This window comes from Podarcis muralis, chromosome 15 (genome assembly GCF_964188315.1).
Source record: "Podarcis muralis chromosome 15, rPodMur119.hap1.1, whole genome shotgun sequence".
In the NCBI taxonomy this organism is placed as follows: domain Eukaryota; kingdom Metazoa; phylum Chordata; class Lepidosauria; order Squamata; family Lacertidae; genus Podarcis; species Podarcis muralis.
In genome coordinates, this window is record NC_135669.1 from 42,439,318 (window position 1) to 42,454,796 (window position 15,479).

The 15,479-nt window shown below is 46.6% G+C and overlaps 1 protein-coding gene across 1 annotated transcript; it reads left to right on the top strand.

The window, feature by feature from the left end:
• The first annotated feature begins 17 nt into the window (after positions 1-17).
• CTNS (cystinosin, lysosomal cystine transporter) lies at positions 18-15,110 on the top strand. Its single transcript, XM_028708616.2, has 11 exons — positions 18-157; positions 2,878-2,961; positions 5,255-5,333; positions 6,524-6,611; positions 7,832-7,935; positions 8,767-8,898; positions 10,133-10,232; positions 10,322-10,441; positions 11,053-11,223; positions 12,266-12,383; positions 14,374-15,110. The coding sequence occupies exons 2-11, from the start codon at positions 2,898-2,900 to the stop codon at positions 14,502-14,504; spliced, it is 1,107 nt and encodes a 368-aa protein (XP_028564449.2). The 5' UTR covers positions 18-157; positions 2,878-2,897; the 3' UTR covers positions 14,505-15,110.
• Positions 15,111-15,479: the final 369 nt, after the last annotated feature.

Genomic DNA, 15,479 nt, shown 5'->3' on the forward strand with positions numbered 1-15,479 from the left:
GAGAGAGGAAGGCCTGAGGCGCGGCCGGCCATTATATAAGGCCCGTCTCCTTGGTGACGACGTGAAAGGCTTCCGTGGGAGCAACGCCGGGGAGGGGAAAGACGGCAGTCGCGGGAACCGCTTGGCAGGAGGAGACGCCGCTCCCCGCCCCGCTGCGGTGAGTTATGGGGCCGTTGTGAGGATTGCCAGGCGGCCTTTTAAGTTTATTTCTGACAGGGGGGAATCAGACCGAGGAGGACTTCGACTCCCAGTGTGCATTGCGGTGCGCTGCCGCCGGCATTGGGAAGCCTCGGGTGCCGCGTTGCATGACGGGGCTTGTAGTCTATAACAGCGGTGCTTTCCCTTCAGGCGCCCTTTAACTTTTAAAATTGGGGCGCTTTGGTCTGGGAAGGGGGTCGTGTGTGAGAGAGAAGTGTCTCCCTTTCATTCCTCCCCTCCTCCTCTCAGCCCTCAGCAGCACCCTATGGCCACAGGGGGCATGACACCCCAATCCCCACCCAAGGGTGCCCGCACCATTGAGACCCTTCAAAACTTTATTCCCGCCTCCCCCAAAAAACAGGGATCCAGGGAATGAGACACTGAAGCAAGGGTCCGAGAGCCCCTCTGAGCACATACAGAGTTCAGTCCAAACGCCCACACCCAGCTCCTGTTTTCAACATCTCGCTTCTAAACCTGCCCTTCCTTACTTGTATTTTATTTTATTTTATTTTTTATAATTTTTTTATTAGGGTTTTTACAATATTACAAAATAGAAAAAGAAAAAATACAAATAAAAACAGTTAAAAACAGTCAATCTTTTTATCACTTATTTTTCATTTACTTGTTTCTTGGACCTCCTCATACCTCCCTTTTTTGTATTCCAGTTCTATTTATTAGTTCAGCAGTTTCTTTCCCTCTTTATTTTACCCTGATCTTGAATCTTAAATTATTATTACCTTGAATTTTTACTTCTAAAAAACCATTTTTTCATATTCTTTTATACCATTACAGCTAGAAACCACTTAATTTCAATCCAACATCATTCTAACATTCATTGATTTTACAATATCTCTGTAGATAGTCTTTAAATTTCTTCCAGTCTTCTTCCACTGACTCTTCTCCCTGGCTTCCTTACTTGTATTTTAAGCCATACTGGCATTTTTTAAATACTCGGGGTGGGGTGGGGAATCTGCATTGAAACAGTGCAGTCGCTGGACGCTGAGGTGGTTGGCACAGTTGATGGTTTTGATAATGATAAAATGGTGATGATAATAAGTGTTTCTCCTGCTCACTTCCGCTTTTGATGCGATTCAAAATTTGGTCAAGCTGTCATTTTTTTATGCTGGAGCTTTTTCATTTATTCTGGTTGCAATATAACTTTGCCCATGAGGGTGGTGGTGTTTTTAAAGCAAAGGTTAAATAATAATTATGATTATTCCTATTATTGTTATCATTTTCATCCCACCCATCTGGCTGGGTTTCCCCAGCCACTCTTGAGTGGCTGGGCTGTCCGTATTGGAATATGTCTCCTCTTATAAGTAAGCCCCATTGAGTTCAGCAGGGTAAGAGGGTATGGGATTTCCACCTCAATTTAATGGGAGCATATGATTTTGTACAAATGCACAATCATGACTGTTTGATGATGCAAGAGTCCGCATTAAGTGTCTGTATTGCTTCATTTTATTGTCCTTCAATTTGGGATGTTGTAAAACTTAAATATCTCTTGAGAAAAAGAGTTTTTATCCTCCTTTTTTATCCTGCCCTTTCTCCAAGGAGCTCAAGGTGGCAGGAATGTTATCATCATCATCTCCCAACCCGGGATTCAGTCACATGCTGGAGGGTTGAGAAATTATAGTTGATTAGGAGGTATTGCACAACAAGCCCATTTCACTTCAAAATCAGGACTTTCCTGCGACAAGGATGGGGAAATGCGCTGGTGTAGGCATGGGGTAATGATTGCTTGATGCGACACAAACAATTCGTAACTAATGCTCTATAAGCAGGTCATCGGAAGCCACTGTGTAGCCTTATGAGGCTTTGCCCTCGGGTGGGGAAAATATTGCGCCCGGGAAAGGGAGATGGGAGTCAACAGACACTCAAGGAATAGTTTCGGAGAAAAAGCTTTATTTCTACCATCCATGAATTGGTAGAAGGAGCAAGTGTGATAACTCACAAAAACATGCGCCAGTTCACAGTCATTTGCACAGAGTATATATTCCCCTTCCAATTCCCTCCCCTTTCTCCTCCCTCAGGAGTCCTGCCCCATGAGTTCCTCTGAGCATGAACAGAAAGCTGTCTTGGGACTCTTGGACTCTTGGCACCCTTCCCAGGAAAGGGGAGTGAGAGCCAAGGGGTCGAGGAGCCCTGGTGGTTCAGCATGTCCAAAATGTTGCAACCGAATGAGATAAGATTCAGTTCTCATTCATTCAGAGTCTATTCATTAGCTTTTTGAAGCCTTCTTGTGCTGATAAAAGTAACGTTTTTTCCTATGTACCAGCATCTTGTGAGAATCCACAGAAAATCTGTAGCTGTGGATTTTTAGAAGACAAAGGGAATTTTGGACAGTTTTGAGGCCTGGTGTGATTATTGAGTGGGGGGGTGACTTCGGGCCTAGGTGGGGTCACCTGTCCTCACCTTCCTTCAACTGTACACTTTTACCTTCTCAACAACCCTGCGAGGTAGACTGCTGAAAGACGGCGATTAGCTCCTCGATTAAGCTTTGCACCTGAGCTGGCATTTGAACCAAGGCCTACCTACTTTTAAGACTCATGCCTACCCCTAGACTAACATAATTTTTTCTATTTATTTTTTTAAAAAGCTTAGTTTTGTCTTGGGACATCAGCCCTCACTCCCTGCCTCTCTAACCAGGACTTCCTCTTTTAACTTGCCGTTTTGCAGCTGCCAGCTGTTAGGAAAAAATGGTGCACAGAATCGGCCTCTTCCTTCTGCTGGGCCTGTCTCTCGTGTCCTTGGGAGCCTGTGGTAAGTCATCCCTCATCCATCAAAGGACGGAGTTTCACCTCCGGATAGATTCCTTGCCGTTTCAAGCGAGTGTGATCTTGTCATGGGACTCACAAACCAGCAGTGCTTGCTCCAGAGACCATCACTTCCTGGGTCTAAGTAGGAATGGCTTTTCCGTGGCTTTAAGGCTGGGGTGGGAAGCCCCCAGTTCAGGGTGCTGATCTGCTCTCTCTCAAAACGCATTTTCCTGCCCGCTCCTTACAAGACTCCACCAATTTGGGTGGTAGCTGTAAATAGGTGGGGGGGGGGGATCAAAAGTACTTCCACTGAGTTGGAAAGAGCTCATTTATCCTGCTGTGGGTGTCTGATGATGCTCATTCTTTGACCCTGCGGCAGGCATACCTTTCCTTGAGACAGGAATATAGTATAATAGTGGTCTCCCTGTAAATGTTTAAACAATGTCCTTTCAACAGGGGTTGGGGAGTCTTTTTCAGTCTGAGGGCCACGGTTTTTTCTGAGTGGTCTTCTGGGGGCTGCTTGGTACAGGCCAAAAGTGAGAATGGAAATTGTGGTTTTGTATTGTGCTCTACTTTCTACACACACACACTCGCAAGCACCTGTGTGTGTGTGTGTGTGTGTGTGTGTGTGTGTGTGTCTCTCTCTCTCTCGCACCCCTCTCTATCGCTGGTATTATAAGAGTTCCAGGCTTGCTGGCCTGACAGAGAGATCGGGGGGGGGGGGTGATTGGTGTCCACTTTCAGCCCCTGCTGCTTGTTGTTCCCCATCCACAAAGAAATGTAAAATTCAGGCAATGTCTTACATTGGTTGGACAGTCAAATCTATTTGTTAGAAGCGATTGGTCATTGCAAAACTGCAACTGGGTTCAGCACTAGTCAATAAGGGCATCGGATCCTTATTTCCTGTAATTATGGTTTTGTCTGATCTGTTAGAGCAAAAACAGAAACCTAATTTGTGGCATATTTATCCCTAACCACCGATAAACACTCATGGGCACCATAAAGATTCAGTCCAGTGTAGAAGTTTACTAGGTAGGTATAAAAGCATATTGGTAGCAAATATATACAGACATTCACCACTGGTCAAGGCAGGCTTAGAGTCCAACAAGAGTCCAAGACTCACTCTCTGCTTCTCTCACCGCAAGACGCAAGCAAAAGACTCGCAGCAAGTTACTACAAGTTACACAGAACCTTTGTTATCAGTGCATCCTGTCACACTGCGCATGCCAGTTCCCACAGAAAAGGTCCTTGCATAGACAAAAAAAATCTCAGCCTTCTGCTGCTTCTTGAAACTTCTTCTCTGTTCTTCTCTGTTTCTGGAACAAATGATTCACACACAGAGAGAGAATATCCAACACCCCCTCTCATTTTTACAGAAACAGTGGGAACCATGACCATGTACAGAGCGCTTACACAGCATGCACTGCAAACCCCAACATTTAAACCAGTTGAGCATGTCTCTGAAAAATTAAGATTTGGTTACACACTGGCAACAGGGTTTGCTTCCTGGACTTCTACCACACCAAGAAATTGCTAAACTGAAGCACCATACTATGATGATGATGATGATAATAATAATAAATTTATTAATTATATCCCGTCCATCTGGCCAGGCCTCCCCAGCCACTCTGGGCGGCTTCCAACAAGATAAAGAACACAACAAAAGATCTAACATTACAAACTTCCCTAAACAGGGCTGCCTTCAGATGTCTTCTAAATGATGTCAGGTATTTGTTTATTTCCTTGACATCTGGTGGCAGGGTGTTCCACGGGGCAGGCACCACCACCAAGAAGGCCATCTGCCTTCCAGACTCCCAGTCAGGCAAGTTGGACCAGTCACTACATACAAAGTAGCCCCCTCCAGGCTACTACAATACGAATACTTGCAAACCTTACTCAAGATTCTAACAGAGTAACATAATCTGGTCTACTCTATTAAGAAATATAAAGCAAACGTCCAATAATCAAAGTGATGCAGCTCAGAATCCACTGGCTCTGAGCTGTCCCCCTCAATCTTGACACCACTTGCTGAACACACAGTTTCAGGTTAGGGCACAGGTTAGTCCAGCAAATCTCTCCTCTAAATATTCTACACAGCATCAAAGGAGGGTGCGGGAACCTATGTTCATACGATCCTCCCCCTCGCCCCCCGCTCTTTTGGGGTTGCCATAAAATGCATGATTCATGTGGCAGTTGGGATTTAACATGCCTCCTTTCTCTCCCCCAAGCCAGAAGTAGCTTGTCTCAAGCTGGAAAATGCCTTCTAGCTCTCTTCCCCCTGCCCTTTTCTATTTAAGATGGACCACCGACCCTTTCTGTTCCTGAGGAGGTTTCACTGGAGAATGGTGGCGTGATGGACATTGCGGTGACTTTAAGGTGAACTCTCAGGGTTTCTGATCTCTGTCCTTGAAGGTTACAGGGTGGGATGGTGGTGGTAAGAAATAACTGTGGTTTTCAGTTCCCTATTTGCCTAGTTAAGGGTTGCAGGGGGCGCTGTGGGTTAAACCACAGAGCCTAGGACTTGCCAATCAGAAGGTCGGCGGTTCGAATCCCCACGACGGGGGTGAGCTCCCGTTGCTTTGTCCCAGCTCCTGCCAACCTAGCAGTTTGAAAGCACGTCAAAGTGCAAGTAGATAAATAGGTACCGCTCCAGCAGGAAGGTAAACTGCGTTTCCGTGCACTGTTCTGGTTTGCCAGAAGTGGCTTAGTCATGCTGGCCACATGACCCGGAAGCTGTACGCCAGCTCCCTCGGCCAGTAAAGCGAGATGAGCGCCGCAACCCCAGAGTCGGTCACGGCTGGACCTAATGGTCAGGGGTCCCTTTACCTTTTATTTGCCTAGTTACATCACTTCTTCCTTTGCAAAATAGCCAGAATATAGCCTCTTCTTTCTTCCTCCAGGACAAAGGTCAACCCCCTAGAGATAAAATTCCCAGCTTCCTTAAAGACCTAGAGTTCCCAGGATTACCCTCGAGAGACTTATTTAACAGTCAGTCCCTCTTCCTGGAGAACTCTGGAACTGTAGCTCTGCGAGGAGAATAGAGGTCTCCTAACAACTCTCACACGGGTGGCGCTGTGGGTAAAAGCCTCAGCGCCTAGGGCTTGCCGATTGAAAGGTCGGCAGTTCGAATCCCCGTGGCGGGGTGCGCTCCCGTTGTTCGGTCCCAGCGCCTGACAACCTAGCAGTTCGAAAGCACTCTTAAGTGCAAGTAGATAAATAGGTACCGCTTTATAGCGGGAAGGTAAACGGCGTTTCCGTGTGCGGCTCTGGCTCGCCAGATGCAGCTTATCACGCTGGCCACGTGACCCGGAAGTGTCTCCGGACAGCGCTGGCCCCCGGCCTCTTGAGTGAGATGGGCGCACAACCCTAGAGTCTGTCAAGACTGGCCCGTATGGGCAGGGGATACCTTTACCTTTACCTTTTAACAACTCTCAGCTTCTTGAACAAACTAGAGTCCCAGAATTCTTTGGGGGAAGCCATGAAAGTATAAAGTTGGTAATGCTCTTAGAAATGCTCTGCGGTTCTGCTAATGTCTCTCCTATTCCCCCCCCCCCCATCTTTTCCAGCACCCCGCTCAATCAGACGCTGGTGATCACGTTTAATGTTACATATTCATCCAGGGGAAACGGCACCATCGTCGAGCTGCCTGATCAAGTAAGTCCCGGAACGAACACCTGCCTTTGGGAAATTCCCGGGTTCCATCCCAGATAAGGGCTGGGAAAGATTCCTGTTTGAAGTCTGGGAGTACCACTGCCAGCCCACGTGAATCTGGCAAGGAGGCCTGGGGGCCGCTTTCCCTTGTGGGTGAGCTTCCGGGGGCCACTTGGCTGTGGTGGGTGGGACCAGCGGGGAAAAATAGGTGGACCCAACTGTGTACTGCAGGCTGCATTCCAACCGAGCCAGAGTCTAATATGTTGTTTATGTACACCAACCCATATCCCTGTGCAGGCAAGCAAGAGGCATCCATGCAATTCAGTTGAGCAGGGCAGTGCAGCATTAGAGTTGCACATGTGTCATGTGTTCCTATGTGCACAGCCCTCTCTGTCCAGGTGTTATCAAGAGGTCAAGGCAAAAGCGCTTGAGGAAGACATAGAGCATGTCCAGTGAGGGGTGTGTGGCGCAGGGGAGTCCCAAGGGCCAGGCAGAGTGCCCTGGAATAATAATAATAATAATAATAATAATAATAATAATAATAATAATAATAATAATTTTTATTTATACCCCGCCCTCCCCAGCCAAGGCCGGGCTCAGAGCGGCTTACAAGCAATAATGAAAACAAGTTGAATGATTACAACTTAAAAACAAAATTAAAATACAGCATTAAAACATTAAAACATTAAAACATTAAAATGTAGCCTCATGGCAGGAGGAGAAGGAAAAGAAAAAAGAAAGAGAGGGAGGGAATCAAATTGGCTCCAAGCCAAAGGCCAGGCGGAACAACTCTGTCTTACAGGCCCTGCGGAATAGTTAGTTATTTGTTTATTAAATTTGAAGATCACAGGGCAATTCGCAACATATAAATACAAAATGAGAACACAAAATACATAAGAAAAACAAGAACAGACCAGAACCCCCTCCCACAAACACATTTAAAAGGATATAGAATATTAATTAGCCAAAGGTCTAGGAGAAGAGGAATGTTTTTGCCTGGCACTTAAAGATATATAACGAAAGGCACTAGGCGGGCCTCCCCGGGGAGAGCAACCCACAAACTGGGAGCCACCACAAAAAAGGCCCTGTTCTCACATTGCCGTCCTCCAGACCTGTCAGGAAGAAGGGCCTCAGAGCTTGATCGCAGGGTCTGGGTCGGTTCATATGGGGAGAGGTGGTCCTTGGGGAAGAAAGCGACTTCCGTTGTCTCCGTGCCTTAACAGGTAATCGTAACGACAGGCGTAAAGAAGGTGAGCTTCCTAGTGAGAGCAAAAGAAGTCGGGCAGCTGACGGTGTATCTTCAGTCCAACTCGTCCAACCAAACAGGGTAAGCAGTTGAGTCAAACTTTAGTGTTTTTCTATCCTTGTTACCAGAGCCATAATGCTCCTTGGAACAATTTCGGGATTTTTAAAAATTTCTTAAACTTGGCCTCCCTTCCCACTGAGGACCAGAAATTTTCCGTTCCTACCTAATTGTTTTATGTTATGGCTTGTGAGGCAATTCTGGCCAAACCATGCCCACCTGCCCTACAGCTGACTTTGTGCCTGCCTCGCAGGGTTGTTGTGAAGAAAAATTGTAGAGGAGGGTGAGGCATTCACACCAATTTGAGCTCTTTGGGGGAAAGGTGGGATATACAAAATGCCAGAATGCAGTGATATAATATTGTATCATAACATTTATATACTGCTTGGCTGACAAAAAACAAACCTCAAAACAGTTCGCGAAAAGACTAAAACCATGAAGTCATAAGTAAAAACATTAAGAGCAAAAATTCAAAATTAAAATCGAGGGTAACCTAAAGGCCAAATTAAGAACACATTTTTTTTGTCTGCCTGAACAGAATTATTTTTAGGAGGCAGAGTAAATTGGGAGATGCTTGCTAGTATGGAAATCTGCTTTAAAAAAACCCCAAACAGATGTTTATCCCAGACAGTGCTCCGTTTGAGGCTGCCCCCTCTGTCCTAGGTTTGGCAGGCCCCTCCCAAGAGAAACCTATGGGGGCCTCCTCTTCCCTGTCTTTGAAATGGACTTCCATCCCACTGGCTCCAGGGTGAGCCTCCTTGAGCCCGATGGCTTTTAAATACCAGAGTTGATCCGTATAATGGATTGTGCTGTGAGCTTCCCTTTGGTGACCTGCTGCCCCTGCCTCTTCTGCAGGCCCAGAATCCGCTTCCTCGTGATCCACAGCAATGCAGTGAGGATCGTGGACCAGGTGATTGGCTGGATCTACTTTCTGGCTTGGTCAGTCTCCTTTTACCCTCAGGTGTTTGAGAACTGGAGACGGAAAAGGTAAAAAGGAAGCAGAGGGGTCTTGCTTTTGGGGTGCCCATGATACATTTATCAGATTTCCAAAAGGCTGGGGACCCTGTGCATAAGCTAAAATACAATTCCCACTCCCTTCTAGCTACCACTAGAGGGAGATCGCATATAGAAAAACAACTTTTATTTTTTGCTGTACAGACTTGCTTGTTCCTCCTTTGTCCCGTTTTCTCCTGGACACAGCAACTTTTGCCTCCCTTGGAAGGATCAGCCCCACAGCCACTGTGTCCCCCTCTCAGCTTCTCCTCTGGCCTCTGACTTTACAGCGGACCCCTCTTGCAGGCTTCATTCAGTCTTAAAATCTCTGCAGTCCTGAGGTCTAGGAACTTGACATTCTAGCATTGGTTGAGCAGACAGGCAAGTTCAGAGTTGGCTGTCGCTGTGAGACGATGCACAGCTCCTGGAAGTTAGCCGATGGCATTTTCCCTGTTGGGCCAAAAGACTGCCTACCAATGTGTACATTTGAGTAACCTTTTGATTGATCTGAAAGGCCACCTCTTGCCCTACAGACCCTCTCAGGTGTTGAAATTGGGGAAAGGGGGGTCCCTCTTGCTTGTTCCACCACCCTCAGAAGCTCAGGCAGCAGTCCAGAACATTCTCTCTGGAGGCCCCAAAGTCAAATAACTCCCTCCCTATTGAGGTGGCTGACACCTTCAAGATAGTTTCTGGCCAATGCAGAAGGCTCCTCTTTACTCTGGCCGTTGTCACCTGAGATGCATATGGTTTTAGTGCCCACCCTGTTGCTGAGATTGTAAGTTGTTCAAAACAGTCCCTTGATCCTGTATTTTAAATTGTTTTTACCCACCCGTTCTGGGTCCTTAGAGTGAAGGGTAGGTAACAAATTTAAAATACTAAGTAGCAATAATTTTCTTTCTTTTTTTAATTTTTAATTTATACTTTTCCGATTTAGACATTTCACTGATTTTACAATCATTCTGACATTTCAAAACTTGACTTTCTTCCCCCACTTTCTGCGGTTCTTTAAATTTACTTTTAATACCTTCGGCATATCCAAATTAACTAAATTTATTCATTTACTCATCTTGTTTAAATATATACTCTTATGAAACTGCCAATGTTTTTATCTGTTACAATTTATTCAATAAACCATTTCCATTCTTTTATAAAAATGTTGTCTTGATTTCTTATTCAAGAAATCAAGTCGTAATAATTTTCTGGGTTTTTATCCCCTGTCGCCTTCCAGTGTCGTGGGACTCAGTTTTGACTTCATCGCCCTGAACCTTACCGGCTTCATTGCCTACTCGGTCTTCAACGTTGGCCTCTTCTGGGTCAAATCTGTGAAGGTAGGTGGGAACCCCTCTCGTCCCTTCCATTGGGGCTTGGCCATTGCCTCATATTCCCAGTTCTGACCAGCAGCCGCCTGCCTCCTTAGGAGCAGTTCCTGCGCTCCTATCCCAATGGTGTGAACCCGGTGGACAGCAACGACGTCTTCTTCAGCCTCCACGCTGTCGCTGTGACTCTCCTCATCATCTTCCAGTGCCTGATCTACGAGGTGAGCTTGGACCCTTCAGATCGCTCTCTCGGAAGCTCTTTTGAAGGTTAAGATCGTACACCTGCGCCTTTTCTGACTGCCGGCATGCCATCTATATTGGTTTAACTCAAAGGAAAAGCTTTTTCACTTTAGAAACCCTTTAGAAACATAGGTAGCCTTATAGAGTTGGATCATTGGCCCATCTAGCACATTGCCTGCACTGGCTGGCAGCAGCTCTTCTAGGGTTTCAGGCAGGGGTCTCTTCTGGCCCTCCCTGCCTCGGATCGAACCTGCACCTTCTGTGGGCTCTACCACTGAGCCACAGCCCCCTTCCTCCCGCCCAAAATAAAGCAGGATGCTAGTCCTCATGGTTCCGACTTAAGAGCAGATTTAAAGAGGAATGCAAGAAAGTGACTTAGGGTTGAGTGAGACCATCTAGCTCCGTGTCTACACTGACTGGCAGCAGCTCCCTAGGGTTTCATATGGGGGCTTGAATCTCGGACCTCCTGCCTGCACAGCAGATGCTCTAACCACTGAGCCAGGACCCAAAGAAACCCTCTACCCAACGTGCCAACTCCTGGTTCTGCATATCTCATTTGTAAGTTGTTTATGCTGATGATCTGGCCTTTCAGAGAGGGACCCAGAAGGTCTCCTGGGTGGCCGTTGGCTTGCTCGTCTTCGCCTGGCTCTTCGCCTTCACCACCTTGTCCGTGGCTGCTGCCGGGAAGATCACGTGGCTGGCCTTCCTCTTCTACTTCTCCTACATCAAGCTGGGCGTCACCCTTGTCAAATACTTCCCACAGGTAAGTGGGGATGGACGGACCCATTCTGAGTTTCATGGCTGGGCTTCGCCTCTGTCTGTCATCAAGCCTCTGCCTCCTTTCTTAATTTCCATACCAAACAGTATTATGAAAGTACAGTGCAGGCAGCAATTGCTTTAGGCGTGTCCCATATGCGTGTGACCGTGCGTACACGCCAGACCTGGAAGTGACCCCAAAACACCACAAAAAGGGACAGAGGGGGTGTTTGCAGGCTTTTTCAATGGGTGTCCCAATAATATGCAATTTCACGCAAGCACACAGTGACCCAGAATGCAGCCCCTGCGCAAACAAAGGAGTCGCCTGTACAGTGGTACCTCAGGTTACGGACGCTTCAGGTTACAGACTCTTGCTAACCCAGAAATAGTACCTCGGGTTAAGAACTTTGCTTCAAGATGAGAACAGAAATCACGTGGCAGTAGCAGCGGGAGGCCCCATTAGCTAAAGTGGTACCTCAGGTTAAGAACGGACCTCCGGAACAAATTAAGTTCTTAACCCGAGGTACCACTGTAATGCTGATTAGGGTATAAATATAAACATGACTATCCCCTCCCCACAAACAGAATTCAGATGACACAATATAGGATTAATAATCCTATATTTTAACCTGTATTTTAAATTGGTCCCCCCCCCTTATGTTTTTACTGTGATTTTATTGGTGTTAGCTGCCCTGAGCCCGGTTCTGGTTGGGGAGGGCGGGGTATAATTTTTTTATTATTATTAATAATTAACATAATCATCTGATATACAATGATATAAATTACTACTTTTTCCTTTACAGCGTTCGTGGTTTTCTATAGCCTGACATCAAAACAAATAACGCCATTTAACTAGATCCACGTGTCATTTTCCTTAATTCATTCAGTCGGTCCCATTTTCCCACACCATTTTGTATGTAGTTGGGCCTGATCTACCAGAAAACCAGTGCCAGCCTACCAAAAACACGTCTTTTGAAGCTTGGGAGACCATCTTCCTTCCCAGTGGGAGTTCCCTTGCCCTGATGCCTTCTCCCTTCTCCCTTCTCTAGGCTTACCTGAATTTCCGCCGCAAGAGCACCGAGGGCTGGAGCATCGGAAATGTTTTGCTGGACTTCACGGGAGGCACCTTCAGCCTCCTTCAGATGTTCTTGCAGTCTTACAACAATGGTAATTATTATTTTTATTGATAAATTTATTAGCAGCCGCCTTTTCAACGCAGCAACTCAGAGACTTAAAAAAAAAAAAACCTACTGTACATACATACGTTAAAACCAGTGGGGGAATACAATAAAACATCCCACCCCATCAAAAAAGCCATGGACAGTTCAAAGGGGCTGGTTAGAAAGGAATGCCTGTCACGTGACACCTGAAGAGGGCACCATGTGAGCCTTTTTGGGGAGAGCATGCCACATACGGGGAGCCACCATTGAAAAGGCCCTGTTCTCGTGTTACCGCCCTCAGGACCTCTTCCAGAGGAGGCACACAAAGGAGAGCCTCAGAATGATGATCACAGATTCATATGAAAGGAGGCGATCCTTGAGGTATTGCTGTCCTGAGCTATTTAAGGCTTTATATGTCAAAGCCAGGACTTTGAATTGGGCCTGGAAACTAATTGGCGGATAGTGCAGTTGGGCCAGGATGGCATTATATTCTCAAACTGTCTTGCCCCTGTGTGCAACCTGGCTGCTGAATTTCTGGACCATCAGCCCCACATATGATGTGTTACAGTAATCTAACCTAGAGCTAAGCAAGCTTGATCAAGCCAGAGGTTTGTCCTCCACAGTTCTGTTTTTTTTCTGATACTGACCTTTCACAAGAATCTAAAGATGGGCAAGGAGGTGGGAGATGATCTTCCTCATATGCTGCTGTACGCAGAGCATGAGTGGGGGAGCAACCTGTGGTCCTCCAGATATTGCTGGCCCCTATCACCCATGCTAGGTGAAGCTGATGAAAATATTGGTATTTACTTTTTGCCATCTTTTTTTTTTTTTTTGAATGATTGTCGCATTTATTATTATACTAATATGCTGTTCACTTTGGGGGGCTGTCTTTGGGCCAAGAAGCAGTGAATAAACGAACCCTTAAAAACCCCGTAATCCTTTTCCATTCTTGAAACTTCTGCACTGGGTTTAGTCTTCCTCTAAAGCGGCAGAGCCCTGTCTGACCCTCTCATTCCCTTGCATGTATACACTAGGCCTAAGCTACTGCCCACTGCCCCATCCTGTCAGGGTGAATTCATACTGTGATGTCCCCCCTCTCTTTTTTATAAAAACCCAATTATCTGCTTAAGCAGCTTGGGGCAGAAATCCTTTTTCTTTCCGTTGCACTCCTTTTAAGACATTTGTAACAGGGATGGGACATTCCAGGCACCACATACCATTGATGGTGTGGGGCACAGGGACAAAAGTGGGCAGTCCCAGGTGTGTTGCCTTTTGCACAGAACACTGCAATCCAGCCCCACAAGTCTGCAGTTTATAGAAACAGGCGCCCTGCCATCTAAGCAAACAAGTCCTCCTCCTCCTTTGGCCCATTCTGCCTAGGCAAAAGTGCTTCAGCAGAGGGGTGGAGCAGGGCTGCCTGAAGAGTGCCTTGGGGAAGAGTCCCTGGTGGCTAGACAGAGCTCTAGACTGCATTGGCCTGGAGTTTCCCCTACTCTGCTTTTAGAAACCACAAAATATGATTGGGTTTGGGGGGGAGATGTGTGTGTGAATCTGTCAAGGGATGCCTTGTGTGAAGATGCAGGCTATTTTTATTCTTTGCCCTTTCAATTATTATTATTCGCCCTCCCATCAGATGTCAAGGAAATAAACAACTATCTGACTTTTAGAAGACATCTGAAGGCAGCCGTTTAGGGATGTTTTTAATGTTTGATGTTTTATCACTTTTTTATTATTAATTTTCTGTGGGGAGCCGCCCAGAGTGGCTGGGGAAACCCAGCCAGATGGGCGGGGTATAAATGAATTATTATTAATTATACATTTTGGTATATCAGCTTTTCATTGTATGACCCCCAAGTTTCAGCTTCAGGTGGACAGGAGGGGTACAAATTTGGATAAGCTTTCGTGTCCCTTCCTCTTCTATCCTTTAATCTTTTCTCAACTTACTCTGTCGCTGATACACAATCTGTATTGTGTTCCTTCCCTGCTTTGCTTTTCAGATGAATGGCGGCTGGTTTTTGGGGACCCCACCAAGTTTGGGCTGGGAATCTTCTCCATCATCTTTGACATTGTGTTCATCGTCCAGCATTACTGCTTGTACCGTCCCCAAGAATACGAGACTTTTGAGTAACAGTCTGCCCTGCTGGGACGCTCCCTCTGTGCTTGCCTTCGCCAGCTGAGCTTCCTTGAGGTGGATAACGCTACAGGAATCAGACTTGGTTGTCTGAAAAGCACAGCGACTCCGACCTATTCCTCACGTGGACTTGGTTACTACAAACCTCATTTTGCTGCTCCAAATCGCCTTCCGGTGCCTTAATGCCTTCTGAGACTGCAGCACAACTCCTGCAGAGGGAAATCTCTTGGGGGCTTTTCAGGCAAGTGGTGCTCGCAGCTGCTTCAGAAGGAAGATGGGGGTTACTTCTTCCTCTCCAGCTGTTTACAGCTATGAGTATGGGCCATTATCTTGCCATCTAAAAGTTTGCAGCTGGCTGCAAGGAAGGAGAAAAGGGTGGCTTCTCTGAAGGAATCCATGCCACGATGAAAACTACTTATATACTTGAAGGTTATTTGTGCCACAGACGCAAGTCTTCCTTTGGGCTGGGGGAAGAGGAAGGAAAAGGGGTTAATGGAGGTTGCTTTGAGTCAACCTCTTCCTTCCCTTATTAGCTTTGCTGTTGAGATGAAGAACTGGTGATCTGGCCTTTTTTAAAGAAAATAAAAACAACTTTGTACAAGGGCGGTCTGACTCCAAACTCATCCAGCAAAACCTGAAGCGGTGTGGTTGTGACTGATAAAAGCAGCCTTTGGTTAGTCTCCAGCCGTGGGGCGGAGCGGCTTATATTGGGGAAGCGCTGTCACTCAGAGCGCAAAGTGCTGCGTTCTCTTCACTGCATCTCCAGGTCAGGAAGGGGAGGAAAGTTCCCATATTGGAGATGGGTGCTCAAACTCGCTCCCACGGGAGACAGTGATGGCCACCAAGTTGGTTTGCTTCAAAAGAGGAATAGAAGCCGAGGCCATTGATGGCGCTGCGCTGCTCTGCTCCACAGTCAGACGCAGCTATGCTTCTGAACATCAGTTGCTGGAAACAGCAGCAGGGGAGAGGGCT

Excerpts from the sequence above, each read along its gene's own strand:
- CTNS (XM_028708616.2), top strand. The coding sequence starts at position 2,898 with ATGGTGCACAGAATCGGCCTCTTCCTTCTGCTGGGCCTGTCTCTCGTG. Across the intron at positions 10,233-10,321 it reads TCTGGGTCAAATCTGTGAAG|GAGCAGTTCCTGCGCTCCTA; the intron begins GTAGGTGGGAAC and ends CTGCCTCCTTAG. Across the intron at positions 10,442-11,052 it reads TCCAGTGCCTGATCTACGAG|AGAGGGACCCAGAAGGTCTC; the intron begins GTGAGCTTGGAC and ends CTGGCCTTTCAG.